This window comes from Megalobrama amblycephala, linkage group LG7 (assembly GCF_018812025.1).
Source record: "Megalobrama amblycephala isolate DHTTF-2021 linkage group LG7, ASM1881202v1, whole genome shotgun sequence".
Lineage (NCBI taxonomy): Eukaryota > Metazoa > Chordata > Actinopteri > Cypriniformes > Xenocyprididae > Megalobrama > Megalobrama amblycephala.
The window spans coordinates 47,012,962-47,034,409 of record NC_063050.1 but is presented as its reverse complement, the minus strand read 5'-3'; the positions used below and the strand labels follow the sequence as shown (position 1 = coordinate 47,034,409).

Here is a 21,448-nt window from a genome sequence, read left to right as displayed (position 1 = left end):
TCCAGAATGACAGCACAGCTGAAAGGTTTGTTTGAACTGCGCCCTCTACTGTGCAGGTGTAAATATGCATTTCCTTCAGCCTGAGGCTTGTTCATTTCACTTTTGGTGTGAAAGGGCCTTAACATTTGCCAAATATAGAACTTCTTTGTTGTTTATTAAAAAACAAACAAGCAAGCACAGCCCAGGTGAGAAAAAGTAATGCAAAAGTAATATAACACATTACTTTTAATGCTATTTCATGCATTCTGACTTATTTACACTGTTAAAGAGTTGGATTCTCACGCTAAACATGGCCAAAGTTTCAAAACACAAGTTGGATGTATGACGGGGTATTTCTGACCAGAGCGAGAGAGCAAGAGCACGCCCATCAACGCGCTTTGTTCGGCTTTACGGAAGTCGTCAGCAGTGCTGCACAGGACTTGCTCGAGAAAGATTTGTCACTTTGTTTTTAGACCACGAAATCAACAATGTCACCAAAGAACTGTGTTTTTGGTAGTGAGGGAAAGATAACCTTGCTTCCCAAAGAACCCAGTGGAGCTGAGAGATTTGTGCTCAAGCATTACATTGACTCTTGATATTTGTTATTAAAATAACCATAGAAACTGATAGTTTCAATCACTTTTTTTATTTTTATTAAAATGAATGGAGAATATCTCATGTTTTTCTGTGGCTGCTCGAGCCCTCAGAATTGCCGTTTATGATATCATAAACAAGGCCCAGTTCTACACTGGATTTACAGATCATTTGAAACTGAAAGATGGAGCGGTCCCAGCAATAATGATCCCGGTCATGAGTCGGAACCGCAGGTGGTGAGTAAAACTGCATCAAATGTCTGTTTTGTTGGCAGTAGGCGCATAAGTGCATATAATGTAAACAATACGAACGTAGTGAATTCATAAATTCATTATTCATCATTCACTATATGCTATATTCATTATAGTGATTCAAAAGTTATCCATGGATAATGCGATGGTGTATTGTGTGTGTTTAAATTTAGCTGACCTTTGATAGCTTGCAGACGATCTCTACACAAAAGCTGCGCGTTCTTATGACAGCTCGTCACTCTATCTCCGCTCACACGACACGCCTCCAGGCGCTCGGCTGTTTTCAGAAAGACTCGGTACAGCGTATGTATCTTTTATAAATATGATAAAACTAAAGATTTTTCGGCGATATGAAGGTTGCTATACTACTCTATAGGTACTTAAGTTTAACATGAGATTATACCCCCCCCCCTTTAAATCATTCATGATCATAGCATGAACTCATTAATATTTGACATGTGAAACATCTGAGAAGAAAAACTGTGTACCAACAGGCCTCATATTTAGATTTGCCTTCACAGAGCTTCTAAATGACGTTTCAACAGTTTACAAGAATAGCAGTCATTAACAACATTCATGTTGTTGCAATTTAAGCATGAATAAACAGTTCAAAAACCTCATGATTATGCACGCTCGATTTTGTTTTGCTGATAAAAATCTGACAAGCAAATCCACTCTTTGAATTTGACTTTCGATTTGCAGACACACGCACATAGATTTAACCATAACCCTCAATCACAAATATCTGGCAGTTTAATTTTAGCTCCCTAAAGTTTATCTGAACACAGCCACCACCTATGGAAGCATCCGCTTCATTGCCCAGCAGTGTTTTGCCGTTATGTTGCCATTCTCTCTTATCGTCCCTTAACTCAGTTTCAGTTATTGTCAGGCCAGGTTGGTCGCCCTGATTGCTGCCCTCAGCTATGTTTTCAGCTCCAGTAGTAATCAGAAGTTTCTCAGACGCAAAACCAATCAGCCTCTTTCCCTGCTGAGCTCATCTCAACAGGGAGCCAGGCAGAGAAAATACTCAATCAATGGTCACAATTAAAAGAGAAATAAAGTTGAAACGTGAAGCGGTGAAGCAACTGTCACGCTGCTGCCACAATACTTTTTTTCATTTTCACTCCTACTTTAAAGTTTGTTAAAACTTTTTATTTATTTTTTAGGGATTTATTAGCCAACTAGGTTTTTTTTTTAATTCTTGTTCATTTAGTTTTACATGAACTTGTACATAGTTTTTGGTGATTTTTATTTATTTATTTTTATTTTTTTATTTTTTTTGACCAGATTTTTTGCTAATAGTTAAAATTCTGGATACCTGAGAAAGAAAACATAGTAACTATGCCAACACTGGAACTGAGAAAGAAATAAAGTTTGGATTGAATTTTGATTGATTTTTCACACTCAGAATTTGAATGTAGCTTAACCAAAACCTTCTGTCGCAGGGTAGATCATATTCTAAAATCACTTATTTTGTCTCAGTTTTGACTGTGTGTAGTTACTGCGCTTTTCCTTTTTTCTTATGTTCTTGAAGTCTAAAAGTTTTGTAATCAACATAAGTTGAGGTAGTCTATATCCTGACAGAGCATATATTGCATATATAACATATATTGGCAGTCTTACTTATTATGTGCCATATTACTCTGAAGATGGCATGTCTTCTTCTGAACAGGTTCATGGATGTCAGACCATGTCTCCATAGCTCCATAAGACAACCATGAATTTTTTTATACTATTTTTTTTAGTTATTTTGTTATTGGTTTTATTTTGGTGGCTTTTTTTCTTCAGCCACTCTTTTGTCATTTTTAATGTAGGCTTTTTTGTTGTTAATGTTGAAGCATTTTTTTAGATCAATATTTTTATATCAGATTTAAAATACAATAACAACATTCCTACAACTTCAAGTAGGGAAGTACGGTTCAAGTAGATATCTGAACAATAATTCTTATTATGGATGTTTGCACTTTTCTTTCTTCATACTCATTAGTCCCGTTCATTGCCATTATAAAGACTGGATGCATCAGGATATTTATTACTATATCGCTGACTGTGTTCATCAGAAAGAAGAAAGTCATATACACATAGGATTGGCTTGAGGGTGAGTAAAGCTTGGGGTAATTTTCATTTTAAAGTGAACTAATCCTTTAACTCCTTTATTTAAACCTTTCATAGCCTGCATTTGATTTTGGAAAATGGGGGGAATTCCCCCCTTAGGTTACACTTATTATGGGGGTGGGGGGCATTTTTATACATTTTAAAAAGAAATTACAATTATCTCAATAAAATGTTTGCTCACAATGTATTTGTGTTTTATGAGGTAATTTGTTGCAATAGTCAGTAACAAAAGTATGAATAAACACATTAGAAGCAGTAGCATAAATACAATAGAATAAAGATACAAATTAAACCAAGCTATATATTTTTTAGGTCTAACAGTAGTATTCAAGTAAAAATATCACATAAATTGAATAATCAAATATAAAATGATAAAAACTCGTAGATACATAGTCATAACTGTATAAGCTAAATAAAGAAAATAATCCTTATTAAAGATTTTCTTTTGTTGTTTGATTGTCATTAATAATACAGACAGCCATTAGTAGACAGTAGCAGGTTTTAAAGGCTGCTGTCACTAAGACCTAATGGACGGAGACAATATTCTTTTACACATGCTGTTCACATTCATAAAACCGACTGTGCTTACGCGAATATTCACCAAGATGGGCATTTTGACATAACTGTGTGTGTATTTAAGTGTTTATTTGTAATAAACCGTGAAAATCTGACACTCACGAGAAGTGGCTGTGCGTGCGCTTTGGTTGACTGAAGACCGTATCTCTGGCCGATTATGGCCTAAAATCAAAACCTCGAGCATGTGAATACTTAACTAGTTTAAAATTATTTGAATGTATAAATTGGCATGATAGAAAATGTGCGCTACTGTCTGGCATTGCACTCTGCAGCTCGCTTTCAGCGCAAGATCAATGTGGATACTATGGATGTGAAGCCCTTTGGCCATTGCGAGAGAGAGAGAGCACGCAGTACCACTGAATCACTCACAATATTTGTGAAATTGCGTCTCATAGAAAGTTTTAAAATGACTGATTTGCTCTGATAATCTGTTTGGGTTCACCCTACATGCTATAGTGCATAAATGTTCGGTACCATCGGTACTTGCGGTACTGTAGAAAAGCAACTACCGTCAGGATTTTAAAATGTTGATACCGACTTGGTGTTGAAGTATCGGTTCTCATGACATCCCTAACTTACACCGTGGCAACCTCATAGCATTGGACAAGTAACCATATGCACCTTGGCAACCGCACTGAAGCTCCCCAACCACCGCCTAGAGCACCTTATCATCATTGCAGCAAGCATTTCTCAGAAAATGTAAAAATCTAGTTCTTTATTACTTTTGCATTTTTCATGAGCGCAGCAATAACATGGACAGTTCCATCAAAGGAAGACTGTATATTCTGTGTCCTCTCATCTTTGCTGTAATTAGTGTCTCTGTGCTTTGATGGTGGGTACATTTGGTTAGTAACATACATAGCATCCGTTTTCACATAATATTAGTTTAATTTCACCCTCTAACATTTTGTCCCTATAGAAAATTTACCTTCAAAGTACAGATTTAAAATTCCTTTTATCTGTGATATTTAAGCCTTGCTGCTGTGTCTATTCAATGGAATGAAAACATAAACTGAATGCAGCTGAAAAGGCTCAATTCTGTGTAGCATGCTTATAATTTTAGTGGACAGTCTATTCCCAGCACACAGTGAGCACCGTCGTCATTGTGCGGCTTTGACAAAACGTTCTTTGTTCATCACAGGGTTTAGCATAAGAGCGCATTGGTCGTGAGAGCTCTCACTCTGTTCATGCCGGAAATATGTGCTTTTGCGTGGGTGCTATTGGAACAGGGCATCAAGTCCACTTTTTAAACTCATCAGCCTTGTCTGCCTATTTAATTCACATCAGAGAATGAAATGTACTAGGTCTAAGGGGCCAAAAAACAGTTTCTGAATAAAATTCAGCCTCAATTCTATGCTGTTAGGTGATTCCCAGGGCATTACTGTGATGTTGCTAAGATATCCTATTTGATTGGTAGGGTGTTCTGGTTGCCAGGCAGTGTTGGGGAAAGTTACTTTTAAACATAATGCATTTCATTATTGTGTTACTCTCTAAAAAAGTAAAAGAGGGACAAGAAATATTGAGAGATTGATTACAGCCAGTGCTGGGTAGTAACTGATTACATATAATCTGGATTACTTAATCAGATTCCAAAAATTAAGTACTTGTAATTAGATTATTACTTTTTAAAATACTTGTAATCAGACTACAGTTACTTATTTGATTACATGTTATTCTCACAGTGGCAGTGAATTATTCATAATTAATTAATTCTCCCTACTACTTCTTTTTCATCTTTTAAATTATCCTTTCCAAAAAAGTCTACTGCTTATAAACTTTCAGAATGTCTTACAGGTTTGTGGAATTGCACACACAGAGCCACACATCATATTTCATCACTGGATTTACAGAAATTTCTCCACTTTGCAACATTGCATATCTAATCAGCTCTTGACGAACACATTAACCATTAGTGCTTTTCCACTCCATGGTCTGGCTCGGTACAGAACAGTATAGCTCGCTTAAATAGTACCACCTCAGTTGAGGTGGTACATTCAGTATCGTGCTGTACCGATACTAAATGTGACGTGTTAACGCTGCAGATCACTGATTGGTCAGAGAGAATCGTCACTACCAGCGTCATTGGATTTGAAACACGAGACACCAAACCCGCTAGATTTAAATAGTCAGTAACAGCCACCGCAGTATCATTTGTTTGTGTGACTTTTTTTAAAACGACTTGCTTTAAACTTGAAAAAAGACAACTTGAACACAACTTGAAAAAACTTCAAGCTTCAACAACTTCATGTTGTTGGTAACAAAGAATGTAATATGTTTTCTTTCTCTTTGTATTTTCATATCAGTATTCCAATTCAAATCAATGTGATAAATGAGATCAAGATCAAACGTAATTTAAAAGTAATCAAAAGTACTCAGATCATATTACCTTAAATGTGTAATGTAATGGATTGCGTTACTAACTACACGTTTTGTCATGTAATTTGAAATCAGTAACCGACTACAATTGGTAAGTAATCTACCCAGCACTGATTATTGCAGTCAGAAGAGAGAAAGATGTCAAATTTGCTGACTCCCTCAGCCCTTGTATTAGAAACCAATAGAAATGCCCTTGCATTAGTGTTGTTTGTTGGTGTTTTTGTCATTTACTGTATAAATTACTGTATAGCGTTATAAATGTGTATTATATTTCATTATATATATATATATATATATATATATATATATATATATATATATATATATATATATATATATATAGGCTAAATACTTCTGAAAAGTAATATCACATCACTCCTCAACAAGCAACATGGTTTTGTTCAAATTATAAGGGATTTGTTCAAAGTATAAGTAGCCTTTTGCATATATTTGTAAAGGCTGAATTAAACCGGTTTGTTTAATTATCAGCAGTGTTCTATTTAAATTAGAGTAGAATTCACTTAAAGTTCACATCAGATCACTGTGTCTCAAGCATTGACCTGTATTCATTATGTTAAGTATCCACATAGCCTTTATAATGACTTCACAAATGTCATCCTCTTAGCGTACATACACTGACAGTTTAATGTGTCCCTGTGCTAACCTTTGCCGTTGTCGTGTCTTGCTTTAACCTCAAAGGTTAGGATGACGAAGTTTCTGGCTTTGATAATCTCCATAGTAACAGTTGCCCTGCTTTGATTGTCGACGTTGGAACGGCAGGTGTCTCTATGCATGTTTTGATCAACGTTCTGGCATTTCCTCTCGTCCAATCAGGGGATGATTACACCTTTTGATGGACTCGCTGATTAAACTCACTGATGAGCTATTAATGAGTGAAATGTAGAATATGTTTGCAATTGAGTGCGTGTAGTGAGTGAACTTCAGAGAACTGGTAAGAGTACATGCTCTAAATTATTACAATATGAATTAATGAAAAAAAAAATCAAAGGCATAAAATTCAAGTCATTCTCTTGGTTATTTGCTAATGAGATGTCTATTTTTTAGGGGCTTAAATCATGTATTAGATTTTGAAGAGGGGCTCCAAAAAAAGATAAAATAGCTTTGATAGCTGTTGATGAATTTGCAAGTGTCCTGCAGAAATCTGTTCATGGAACTTTAATTGCTGATGTTCTGTAAAGCCCTTTTTTCACCGAAATTACCCCAAACAATTTGTCCCAGGAACTTTTCCCCCCAGACCTGTTACTGTCTACGTTTACATCGCGGTTTAAAGTACTGTGAAGATTACGTAGGACTATGCCTTAATTTCCAGTTATAAAGCTTAATAAAGCCTGAACCTCGTCATCGGTCCATTGGTCATATTTTTTAAACTCCGTTGTTGATTCGATTAGCAAATACCCCTTACTGCACGCACCGCAATGGACTAAATAAAATGCTGCATGGAGTCAACCAATCAAAATGCTATGTGAACTCAACCAATTGGCATATTCAGCGCCCCAAAAGTTCCTGACCTTTGAAAAAGTACTACCTTGCAGGCAGGGACTTCTTGAGGGGGAAATTTTTACCCAGAACTTCATTTAGACCCTGGTCCCTTCGGTCGAAACGCATAGAGTACCACCCCAAAGTCCCTAGTTCCTGAGGAAAGTTCCTGAGGTGAAAACACAGCTTAACTTTGTTCATCTCTTGACACGTTACGGGCAATCAAATATGCAACCCAGTAACAATCTTTTCTTGCTCAACTTCTTCTGCCTCTCCATGTAGTGACACAAATGTGGAATATTCTTTGTTTTAAGCCACCAAAAAAAGTACAATAAAAGTTGAATTAAAAAAAAAGATGCAAAATACATTTTCATGCAAGATAGGAAATAATAACGCCTGGTAAATTGTCTCATATCACCTACCATTAGCAGAAATAGCAAAGTTAATTTTGGACCCTGTCTGTGCAGTTGATTTGAGAGAGTGAATCTCCATCTCCTCCTGCCTGCCCAGCCTCAGTCTAACACTGTTGTGGACCGTTTAATCAGGTTCTCTACTGCTGTTTTTTGGACGAGTTTTTCTTTTTCAGACTGAACTCCTTCCTTTCCCATCTTGACCAATAACATTTGCATTCACAGCTTGAGCTCTGAAATAATTTTTTTCATGGATCCACTATGGTGTCTTGAACTACTTCTAACACAGCAGTGATTATTATATTTATTGCTCCCCTTAGCTCTTGATGTCATACATTTGAAATGTGAAGACTTAAAAGTCCTATGAAAAAAATAATTAAGGTTTTGTGACTTTCTCACCATATATATTCACCTTTGAGGTCATCTGTATGCCTACAAGTTGACAAAACTAGAAGCAATATACATTTAACTTTTACATTTAATTCTTCACCAATCCAATGCACTCTAGAACTTTCTAAGAATTAGACGATTTGTAATTTTCAGTCCTGGAAATCTCATTAAGGTTCAAAATGTACGTATTTTGGAAATTATTTTTTGTTATGTTTTATTATATTTATGGACATTTCTATAGTGAGTGTTTGTCTATCTGAAATTGATTAATCAAATGTAAAATAACACTGCATATTCTTCACTGTATAAATTAAAGATAAATAATCTGTGTTAAAACTACAAAAGTGATTTTTAACTTTCTTTTGTTGTTTGATTAACATTCATGGCACACAACAAAGCAGGAATATAGGCTACTGTCACTTTAAGACCGAATGTTCAGATCCAAAACATATTCCTCAATTGTTTAGTTCACCTAAGCCATTAGCAACTGTGTTTACGAGAATACTCAATGTTTTATGTGCATTTTGATACATTTTTTTTTTTTTATGTATGTGTCCGTTCAGGCACAAATAGACATGGAAGGGATATTTGATATTTGAATTTTTGAACTGACAGGACCTAAAACACATTCAAATGATACACTTTAATTATATAATGGTCAAACTTTGCAATTAATCCGAGAATCGCATGCATTTTGATTTTGAACCATGTTGTATGGTCTGTACAGATTATCGATCCCTATACTTGACATTACACATCCTGCGATGTGACTATCGCGGATGCTGTAAAATCGGTTGCTCTTCATGAATCTCTGTATAATATACAGATGTCGTTATCATGGAAATTAATTGGTTAAAAAGTGTGGAAACAAATATAGCAAACTGCACATTTTATATTCAATGTTTAGAATCCTAGATGATTCCATGGATTTTCAAGTAGATTTGACCTTATAACCTGTTCATATATTCTTATTTTTGGATGCAGAAATGCGATTTAATAATGATTCTCTATAGACTGTTTGTAATATCTCAGAACATTTGGTCAAGAGTCATCCATGCGGAACATGTTTATAGATTCCAGCCCAACATACAGCCTGTGCATGCCATGTATGTGTCTTCATGTGTGAGCGCTCTCTCCTGTTCTAGAGAGAACATGAAATGCACTGAGTGGATAGACGTTTGATTTGATTCCTAGAGACTGCGGTGTCTATTGAAGATCGAATGCCTAAACTAGCAGACATCATCTCTGTCCATCAATGCTGTCGAGTGGAGAAAGTTTCCTGACAGAGTTTGAGTGCTATTCCGTGTGACATTTTTTTCCAGACCGGCGCTCGCTTTTATTCCTTCTAGTTCTCTCTCCGTTCATAAAGCATATGTCAGCCATCGTGTTAGCCTGTCATGACAGCAGAAGTTGTTTGTGTGTGGTGGAGTATCATGGGGAAAGAGGTTGTGTAAGGACAGCAAGCTTTTTGTACTGAAACATTTTAATTTGTTTAGACTCAGGATACAGAAACGCTTAGGCAAGAGAGTGTTTCACAACTTCAATGATTGAAAGATCCAAATCAAAGTCTTCAAACACCAATAAAGTCTGCCAGTTTCATAGAAGATGAGAAACATCAAGAAAATTAGTAGTGGAGGGGGGTTGTGGATGGTTTCCAGGGTGATGTTATGCAGTTGCTAAGTTGTTCTGGGTGTTTTTTAGCATGTTGTATGGCGGTGTCTTATTGGCCCAAGCCAAAAGCATCTCTATAATATTCTGGTTCATATGTATGGCTTGTATCTCTCCTTCAAAGTTTAAACCAATGGAACTTTCCCCAACCTGTTTTAAGAATCAATACTGCACAAATTTTTGATTATTCAAATCTGTAGGACAAATGGTGCAGGATGAGATGCATGTCCAACTTTATCAAAGACAACTAAATGTTCAGACATTTCAGCTGGCTATTTTGTGTTACATTAGAACACACAGATTTTCTCCATTAACGATCTGTCCAATCACAGACTGCGTGATTTCGCCACTTCCAGTGGAGAGTTTTTTTTGTTCCTGTGACTAACTGACTAATACCAATTTTGGTCACCTAAGCCTCTTCTCGTCGACTAACGAAGAGAGAGCCTACGGATGAAGACACATGCATGGCATTCACATGCTGCATGTTGGGCTGGAATCTAGAAACATGTTCCGCATGGATACTCTTGAAATCCCACTTGTGTGTTACATTAGAAAGTTTAAATGAATTTTAAGGAGGTTTAGAAAAACTGGTGAGGAAACCATGATCTATTTTTCTCACTCTCTGTCTTGCAATCTAATCTACAGATGTTATTTTCTATGTTTTGAAGTTGTTTTTGTGTTGCTTCTCACAGATGGTGGGTTGAAGTGTGGTGTTTACTGTACTGTAACTCTCAATTCTGTATGCTCTATTAAGCATATAGCAAGAACATAAACAGACCAATATGTAGAGACAGTAAGTTTCTGTTGAACATCAAAGGAGATTCACAGAGTGAGCTGTTTTTTACTTTGGTACAGGAACTAATAATTATACTTGCGTTTATTTATAAGCGTTTATTGCGTATGGACAGACTAAATACAGACCTACACATTTGCAGACCCTCTCTCATATGCAGCTTAATGCATACACTAATGTCCTTCATTCTGGATAGTCAAAGTAAACCCTTGATAATGGTCTTGATATTTACTCTGCCACTCATCTCGTTGTTGTTTTTTTTCTTCCTAGGCAAAATGTCAAAATCTGCATTTAAATTGAAGTCTTTTTGTTTTTCATTTGCATATTTCTGATTATTCAATTACTTCTCCTCTCCTACAGTTGGAGAGGCGGTCCTCCCAGCAGTCCCTTGGCTGATGCTCACTCAGTCAGGTGGTCATAGAGCACTCGCTTTAGATACGACTGAAATGTTCCACTAAGAAGAATGGCGATGGACATTTTATCCATTTGGTTTTCTTTACGTATTTCAAATTCATGGCATCAGTGCAAGGAAAAATATTTGCTTCACATTTTATATATATATATGTGTGTGTGTGTGTGTGTGTGTGTGTGTGTGTGTGTGTGTGTGTATATGTATATATATATATATATATATATATATATATATATATATATATATATATATATATATATATATATATATATATATATATATATATATATATATATATATATATATATATATATATATATATATATATGTAGATGTAGATGTAGATATATATGTAATATGTGTGTGTATATTTGTACTATTTAAACCATTTTAAAAATTACAAATTAAATACACTAAGTGCATTACATAACTCTAGCTGGATTGGGACCAAATGTGTTTGTAGTTATTAAATCTACATTTCCCATTTAAAGATATGTTTCAGTCAAGTTTAGTTTTAGTAATATTTTATCAATTACTATTAAGTACTAATAACTAAATGACTTTTTTGTAATTTAGTAAGTTCCAAATCATTTTGTAAGTTCCAAATCAAACTTCTGCATGTCTTCATGAACACTGAGAACTTCAGTATTGTAGCCGCATCTGAGAAATGGAGATGCATTTATTCAATTTTTTATAAATTAAGTAAGTCACTAAATCTATTGTATCTGTTGTTAGTGACATCATAGATTGAGCTTGTTCCCTCTAAACGCATCTGTTGTTTTTCTACAAATGCTCAAAACAGCAGCTAGGTTGAATCGTTTTCCAGAAAAAAGTCCAGTTTGCAAGTGCTTATGAAAATATTCAGATCATTAGTATTATATCAAAACTATCAATTAGCTTATATCAAAATGCTAGTCATTGAGTCGTCTTGATATTATTTTCAACCAACTTGAAAATGTAACAACTAAAGTTTCTTTGAACTTATTTAATGCAGTGACGTTCATACATTGTGTCTTAAAGGGTAGTTCACCCCAAAATGAAAATTCTGTCATTAATTACTCACCCTCATGTCGTTCCACACCCGTAAGACTTTCGTTCATCTTCGGAACACAAATGAAGATCTTTTTGATGACAGAATGCTGCCAGATTTCCTGACAACTGACACTTTGACACTTCAAAAAGTTAATAAAGAGATTTTAAAATGAATCCATATGAATCGAGTGGGTTTCCACCAAGCGGCAACCTCCCCCAGTTTGTCTTGAGGCCAATACGGAAGTGACTTAAACTGCAATTCATCGACTGGCCGCTAGGGACAGGCTCCAAAAGAGAGCAGAATCTCATTGAGTCCCATGTTAAAATGGCCAATTTTACAGCAGAAAAAAACATGTTTACAGGTTGGTACAAATTGTGGTTTTGTGTATACTGCTAATGTTGCCCTTCATGACAACTCTGAGGGGGGTGAATTTTTTTATAACTCATCCGTTTAAATTATATTAAGCCTTAAAGTTCTGCATAATTAAGGGCGTGGTCACTTGAGTGACAGGTGGATCGCGCTGTTGTCTGTGAGCCGTCACTTCACCTCAGCTAATTCCAGCCGCTGAATTTGGCATCTCTGCCATGTTTGTGCTTTGTTCGGGATTATTTTATACAATTATAAAATAATATGGTTTGCTGCGAGACAGATGTGCGCCTGTGTAGATGTGCTCGCATGCGGAAGATAAACAGAACACACGTTGGATCATCTTGGCATTGGCTAAAAGTTTTGTTCGTGAGATTTACTATGACTATGGCTGGAGAATATCCCTCTCAAGACACCATAAACTCAGACAGCACTGCTTGGATATTATAACTAAAACTGCTGAATTTTGGACGTGGGCTCATTTTTTTGTGAGATATGATCATATACAGTTTTACAACATAAACGCTGCCCAGGTTGTGTAATTTCTTGAAGAACGATGATGGAGAGCAGATCATTCAGAAGAAATGTGATACAAACAATGGATAATGTATTAATATTTCATGGATTTGACGCTTTTGTGGACAAAAAGTACTTTTTTGTTGTTGTTGTTTTTCAGTGGACACTCATGGACATTTAACCCAAGTGCAACGGATTGTATTTATTTCGTGATCACTATTTCATTATAAAGGTATGAAGTCCCGTTTGATTTTTCATGTTGTCATGTGCAAACCTGACACAAATTTCAATTAAAGGGTTAGTTCACCCAAAAATGAAAATTCTGCCATTTATTACTTACCGTCATGCCGTTCCACACCCGTAAGACCTTCGTAAATCTTCAGAACACAAATTAAGATATTTTAGTTGAAATCCGATGGCTCCCTGAGGCCTCCATAGGGAGCAATGGACACTTCCTCTCTCAAGATCCATAAAGGTACTAAAAACATATTTAAGTCGGTTCATGTGAGTTCAGTGGTTCAATATTAATATTATAAAGCGACGAGAATATTTTTGGAGCGGCAAAAAAACAAAGTAAGGACTTATTTAGTTATGGCCGATTTCAAAACAATGCTTCATGAAGCATCAGAGCACAAATGAATCAGTGTGTCGAATCTTCTGTTCGGAGCGCCAAAGTCACGTGATTTCAGCCGTTGGTGGTTTGACACGCGATCTGAATCATGATTCGATATGCTGATTCATTTATGCTCCGATGCTTCATGAAGCAGTGTTTTGAAATCGGCCATCACTCAATAAGTCATTATTTTGTTTTTTTGGCGCTCCAAAAATATTCTTGTCACTTTATAATAATGAACCACTGTACTCACATGAACCGATTTAAATATGTTTTTAGTACCTTTATGGATCTTGAGAGAGGAAGTGTCCATTGCTCCCTATGGAGGCCTCACCGAGCCATCGGATTTCAACTAAAATATCTTAATTTGTGTTCTGAAGATTAACGAAAGTCTTACGGGTGTGGAACGGCATGAGGGTAAGTAATAAATGACATAATTTTCATTTTTGGGTGAACTAACCCTTTAAGTTACTGGTGCTGGAGCATATCGTAAAAAAGACGCCATAGATTGACAGTAAACCTTTATAACTTTCTAATGATATAACTTATCTTTATTAACTAATAAAGAGAAGTTATATCATTAGAATATTAATATTTTAAATAGTATCTCCTTTGCCTGCTTACATGATCACGTCGAGCTAGGCGGCGTGGTTTCAGTAACCAATGTACCTCAGTTCATCTACGTCCCGCCTCTTTGCCCATTTTTAGTTATCCAGGAGTGACGTGCGGTGACGCGCAGCTAAGATGGCAGCGGCCTCATTTTTGCCACAAAACTGCTCTTCAGAAATCTACGGGTGACGTCATGGACACTACGTCCATATTTTTTTACAGTCTATGGTTTCCACATTTTCTGAAGAGAATCGATCGCTTGTTGTGATGAATAGATTTAATTTAGGCTTTTACTCTCAAACATTGATCAGCAAAAATAAGCAGAACCTCAACTGAACCTGAATAACACACAAGAACAAACCTCTTCTGGAAGATCAAACGTGCCGTGTAACACACGAGAATGAACCTTATTGGTTACGCAGCACATTTTAGCTTTCGGAAGAGGTTTGTTCTTGTGCATTATTCAGGTTCGGTTGAGCATTAGTACCAAGCTAGCTTTGAAAGCATAAGATCCCACCCTCCCTTCAGAGCGCTCTCCAAAGCCACACCTCCTTCAAAACACATGAACTCGCACAGCCAGAGCAGAGTCTGCAAAGCATCACAAGAGAGCATTAAATTACCTCATGTCTCAAAGCACATAACATTACATTAATAATGAATGTAAACAACTTACAGAGCTCTAGTTTTACCACCTGACTGCTGCAGATTAATTTCGGCGTTGATGGTGTTGATATAGAAACGCATAATTCCTGTCTGAGGATAAGAACAGCTCTAAGTAGAACCAAATGCAATGACTGGACCAACATGTTTTGGTCCTGATACTAGTGTTGTCAAAAATATTGATATTTCACTCACTCGTCTCATTTGCTCCAGTTTAATAGTGCATGTATTGCGCATAATTTTAGTCATTCCCGCAGGTTTCGCGCTAACACAAAAAGCACGTACACCACTGATCTATATAAGCGGCGCTCTCATAAAGCTGCCTCTCAAACAGCTTGAGACTAAAAAATTGACTTCTTTTTCGTGGATTATTGTGCTTACACAGTCAAATACATACAAAATTATGTCAAAATGCCTGTCTTGCCAACCTTTCAGATAAATACAGTCGGTTGTGGAGTGTAAATAGTTGAGAGAAAACGCATGTTGCATAACAGTATATTGGATCCGTCCATAAGCTCTTATGCTGCGTTCACACCAAACGCGAATAGAGCGTCAAATTCGCGTCTACCGCGTGTAGTTTGCCGCTTGAACATTTTGAATGCATTCGCGCGTCTAGAGCGAAATAGACGCGCATAAAAAACAAGCGTTTGAAGCGAAATTGACGCGCGTCCGAGGCGAAATCCGCTTCTTGTGGGAGGGGCAAGTGCTAGGCGGTTGTCTGTTTGCAAGATGGCTGATGTTGATCGTGCGTTCATCGAGAGATTGAGAGATGATGTTGTATTCGCGGGTCGATAAACGTGTACGTGACTCAAAAGTGAAATGTGTATTTACAACTTACCAGATTGCCCAATCTCCTCACCGACACTCTTCCAAGCGAGGTCCTTTTTATTCCTGTCTCTATAGAAGTATGAACTTGTGTCATAAATCTCTGGGTGACTGCTCACTGATAATATCAGTCGTTCCTCCATTTTGAATGAGTGACTCCGGGCGGGCCTGCCGCCACAGCAGCAAGCAGGCTCCTGATTGGTTAACGCGGCGCGAATTTACGCCAAAGTTCAATTTTTCAACTCGGGCATCAGACGCGAATTTGCGTCAAACGCGTAAATGCACAAAAAGCACCATTCGCGCGTGACGCTCAATTTGCGTCATTCGCGCGAACTAGACGCGTGAATGAGGCGAATTCGCGTCTTCCGCGCCGCGAGACCTCCAGACGCGCGTAAACGCGTCTTTACATTGACTTAACATTGAAATCATTCACGCTCTATTCGCGTTTGGTGTGAACACAGCATTAAAGTGACAGCAGCCTAATAAACCTGCTGCTGTCTGTCACATTAATCAAAGAGCAAAAAACAAAGAGATTATGATTCGCTGCTCTTGACTGAATAACTTTTGTAACTTTAATTATAAGCAATAATCTACATTTAATTTTTAAAATAAAATAACACTGGATAGCCTTCACATTTGATTACTTTTTCTGTAGTATTTCTTACCTGAATACTACAGTTAGACCCACCTGAAAAACTTAACTTAAAGCCTCTTGGAATCGAAAATGGTATCGAATATTGATATTTTTCAAGGTATCGTAACGAAGTTGGAAATTCCAGTATTGTGACAACACTACCTGTGAATTCCACAGAAGATATATCTAAAAAAAAAAATTATTTTTATTTATTTTTTATTTTTTTAATATATACTTCTGTTATTGATTGCTATCAGGATGTGACGAGAGTTTCAACCTATATAACATAAAGTGTTTATGAAAAACATGCTTTAAATTTCATACTTTTTGGGCCCACTTTATACTTAAAATGTTTGTTTTCTAGTGCAATACGTACAATTTAGTGTGCAATTTTTTTAGCTAATGTACCTTTTTATCTGCAATACATGTGTTGTATCTCATGTCAGGAATGTGGTAAAGCCGTTAGCAAGGAGCAGTTGGCTAATTATACATCTGCCTAATCAGTAGATAAAGCTAATTTAACAGCCAATTACTGCTCTTCACACACCTCCGCCTCACACTCAAAGCAATGACAGCTTCTCATTTCCTCTCTTTAAGCTCGGCAGGGTGCACTCGCACCAACAGACGACTCGGATGCAACTGGATCACAAATTTGTTTGTGTGTACGTGCTTTCTTGGCTCCCTGCAAACTTTAAATTACTTCAGTGCTGTTTTCTACAGAACTTTTTTTTTTTTTTAAGTTCCCACAGTGATACTTTACATGGTAACATGCCTGTACCATTAGTTGTTTTTTTTATAAAAAAAAAAAAAATAAAAAATCTAATAATTGTATGGGTTTTTTTTTTTTAATTAAAATAGTTACTAAACAACTGAATGTGTATTTGTTTAACTTAACATTGTCATACACATAGTATATCAGTCAGAATTTAAATCAGTAACCTGACAGATCAACAAGAGTAGATTTTTGAGTCTTTTTGACCAAATAATTAAAAGAATGAGTCATTTTTTTGTGAATCAGATTATGTTGGTAAAACAGCGATTTGTATTTTTTTATGTTGCAAAGAGAAATTTTGCTTCTGGTACCCAGTATGTTATCTCATTCAGGCTTGCTACAAATTCACTACTGTGTTGAAAGAAGTATCTTATGCCCAAATGCATGAGGCTGCATTTATTTGATCAAAAATGCAATAAAATATTCAGGGATACTCAAGATTCTTTGATGAATAGAAAGTAAAAAACAAAAACAAACAACAACAAAAAAAAACATTGGTTTGAAGTAGAAATATATGGTAACATTATACATGTCTTTACTCACTTTTTGTTCAATTTAATACATTCTTGCTGAATAAAATGATTAATTAATTAAAAAAAAGTCTTTCTGACCCCAACATTTTGAATGATAATGTGTATATAAGATATATTTTATCTTTCATGCTGCTGTAGTAAGAGCATTGCGGGAAACGGCTTCAGTGTGTGTGGATTGATGGCTTCAGACAGGATGTATATTGTAAAATCTCCTTTGAGACCAACCGTTTTTACTTTCTTGGCTGTGTATTTATTTGGTATTTGTGCTGGAGGTGGTTTGTGGCGTGCATGACTCTCTCTGGATTTGTTAGGAGATATATATGCTGTTACAGTGTAAGTTCCTGGAAGCTCCTGAAGGCTGAGTCATTACAGGTGTCACTCCGTGTACTGAAATGCATCTTGAGCAAACTCTAGGCAAGCATAATTTTCCTTTTTCTCTCACTGTCTGTCTTTCTCTTCCCCTCTCTCTCTACAATGATGCACAAACTGTCATTATGAATGGCTTTTTAAATCCTTTTTACATCTTCAGAGAGAAAACAGCTGTTTGGGTCAAATGCAAAATGTTGTAATTATTCACTTCACACCCCTTCAGTCTAAAAGCTGCATTTAAACAAACTCTTAGAAGAGAGGGAACTGGAAAGAAAGCTCAGCGGGAGATGCCGTTACATGAAGTTTGATGGCTCCTGGCTTTACAGCGTTAGGAGCGGCAAAATAACTGGATGTCCATGGAGAATGGAGAGATGAAACAGAAAGAAGAGAAGCTATGCTAATTTGGAAACTTCTAGCATTTTCTGTTGGCCCCACTATACCCTGAGCCGATCGTTTTTCTTCTCATTTCATAATAGCGTTTCTATCTTTCTGTCCTCTCTCTCCTCTTATGTGGACTTGAGGGGAAGGTTTTAACATCAACAAAAAGTTGTTGTTAGCCAAAAGGTCAAATATTGTTCATAACACCCTTTTGTGGCGGTGGCAATACAAAAACACATTGATAAGGTCACAATCTGAATAACTCTCTCTCAAAAACAAAGAGAAAAAATACTGGATGACCTTTTATTAAAATGTGATCTGGGAAAATAGAAAACAAAACCAAGTTGGAGACAAAAGAGAGGCATTTCCACGTGTGCCGGTTTGCCGGGACAGGTATTAGAAGGTCTGGTGTCGAGGGGGGCCTTTCTGTGTTATGAGACCAGCAGGACCATTACGGTGCTTCATAAATCACAGAAAACGGCAAAAAAGAATAGATATTTATGAGAGGCCTATTTTCTCAAGCCCTCTAAATGTAAAATATATTTGATGCCAACTTCTTCTTATGGAGGTCAGGCTTAAAAAGATTTGACATGGAAAAGCGCCATTGTGCATTGATGCCCTCATTTTGTGTTTGCTTCCTTGTGGTTCTACTCTGGGCAAGCAATTAATCACAGAGTCACTGCTTTTTTCCTTTGATGTGCATCTTAAGTTTAGAAGGGATGTGTGTACATCAGAACATTTTATTGTTCATGTAAAGGCTAACATTACTCACTGCCTGACATAAGTAAACTCAAACTGTGTTTGATTTAGTTGCATGATAGTGACTATGGAGCAGCAGTTAGTTAATTGGTTTATTGAGTCCATAACTTACCCAGACATTAACATAAACCCAAACAATATTTGACTTGGTTAAAATTAGTTCGTTTTTGTGATTTCTGTTTCTTAGATCCTGTTATTTTTAACTAGTTATGCAGTAGTGGTTCATTGGTTTGTGTCTTTCATTTACTCAGCTTTTTACTCACAGCTTCACATAAACCTGAATAGTGTTTGAGTTGGTAAATATTAGTCAGTTTGTTTGGTAGTTAGACTTTTGTGACTGTTAGTTTTTTTTTTAAGCTAGTTATGGTGTAGCAGTTCATTGGTTTGTGTGTTTGACTTACTCAGAGCTTATCATTACTCGCAGCTTGATAAAACATGAACAGTGTTTGACTCTGTAAATGTTAGTTTTCGTTAGTTTTAGTTAGTTTTAGTGATTTTTGTTTCTTAGTTCCTGTTATTTTTAACTGGTTATGGAGAAGTGGTTCATTGGTTTGTGTCTTTCACTTACTCAAGAGCTTGATATAAACAAACAGTGTTAGACTCAGTGAATGTTAGTTAGTTGTTTAGTAAGTTCATTTTAGTGAATTTTATTACTTGGTTCCTGTTAGTAGTTAGTGACTGTAGTGGGGTAGTGTAGTGTATAAAAACCATTACGCCTATGGAATGTCCTCGCTAAGATAGAGAAACAAACCTGTGTGTGTGTGTGTGTGTGTGTGTGTGTGTGTGTGTGTGTGTGTGTGTGTGTGTGTGTGTGTGTGTGTGTGTGTGTGTGGGTTTATATTACATTGTGGGGACCAGCCAGCAGTCCCCATGGGGGAAATGGATTAATAGACATACTAAATCAGATATATATATATATATATATATATATATATATATATATATATATATATATATATATATATATATATATATTTATTTATTTATTTTTTTTTTTTTAAATCCCGAAAGTTTTCTGTGATGGGTAGGGTTAGGGGATGGAATAAACAGTTTGTACAGTATAAAAACCATTACGTCTATGGAGAGTCCCTACAAGGATAGTGAACCAGACGTGTGTATGTTCTTGTATACATGGTTTATGAGGACACAAATGTATATAATGACATGGGTATTACAACGTAAACATGGTTTATGAGGACACTTCCAGGAGAGTCCCCGTAAACAACATATACGTGTGTGTGTGTGTGTGTGTGTGTGTGTGTGTGTGTGTGAGAGAGAGAATTTAAAAAAAAGTTAACTGTTACTTTGTAGTTTAAGTTTTTTGTTTGGAGTCGTGTTACAAATGTTTAAACAGATACCTCTCTCCCCTGTCTCTCTCTCTCTCCAGTCTACTGGTCCAGTGGGCAGTGGCAGCATGCAGCTGTTGGAGACAGATTTTTCCCGCACTCTAACTGGACTGGTAGATCTGCATCTCTTCCATCAGAAGAGCATCCCAGTGTTCCTCAGCGCGGTCACCATCGAGCTGTTCAGCCGCCAGACTGTCACCTGATTTACCCATCATTGCTCGACCACACAGTGTTCAGGGATCACCTCACACACACACACAGACACACACAGCAAGACACACATATCTACAGAACTCCTGGGCGTGACAAGCTGATTGTTTTTGATTTGCCTTTTTTTTTTCTTCTTCTTCTTCTTCATACAGATTTAGCTTGACAATCTGTATGGAAACATTTCTGTAGAGTATATTGTGTATTTTTCTTTTAATGCTATAAAACCCACACTGTGTTGTTTAAGAAACAGGTTAACACATATACAAGGGAAACCTAGAGATGTGCAGTCTTCTTTTTATGAGCAACATCTTTCATGGCAGTTTATTTGCCCATATCGAGGAAAAAATAAAGACATATTAAACTTTTCAGTCTATTATTTGTTTTGGGAACTAACGGATTTCAAAACATCCTCTGTGTTGAAGTGAATAATGATTCATACACCCGGTTAGAAGCTGCTTTTATTGTGTTTCACTTCAAACAACTCAAATAACCTAGTGATTTTTGTTATCAATTCCCCATTGAATTGAGGATAAACTAATTTCCCCATTGAAACCACAATAGTTGCCTGGATGCATCAAGTTATATGTCTTTTTAAATGTTTGTTTTGTACAATTTGGCACAAAATCCTAGTGGATGTGGGAGTATTTAAATTCCCTGGCCATTTTAGCTGGCAGTGGTTATTACTATTTTTTTTTTCTTCGTCTTCATTTGAATGCCGCATAAACTGCCATAGTTTCCTACCTTACACACGTTAAGATTTAATC

General features: G+C 36.4%; 1 protein-coding gene across 3 annotated transcripts in view; it reads left to right on the top strand.

The window, feature by feature from the left end:
- The window catches only part of mad1l1 (mitotic arrest deficient 1 like 1), an 83,866-nt gene extending 62,814 nt beyond the window's left edge, over window positions 1–21,052 (top strand). For all 3 annotated transcript variants that reach the window (XM_048197833.1, XM_048197831.1, XM_048197832.1), the window contains one exon: window positions 20,516–21,052. In XM_048197833.1, the coding sequence (XP_048053790.1) occupies window positions 20,516–20,677 (162 nt within the window). In that variant the 3' untranslated portion in view covers window positions 20,678–21,052. The remainder of the gene's footprint in view (window positions 1–20,515) is intronic.
- The last annotated feature ends 396 nt before the right edge of the window (window positions 21,053–21,448 follow it).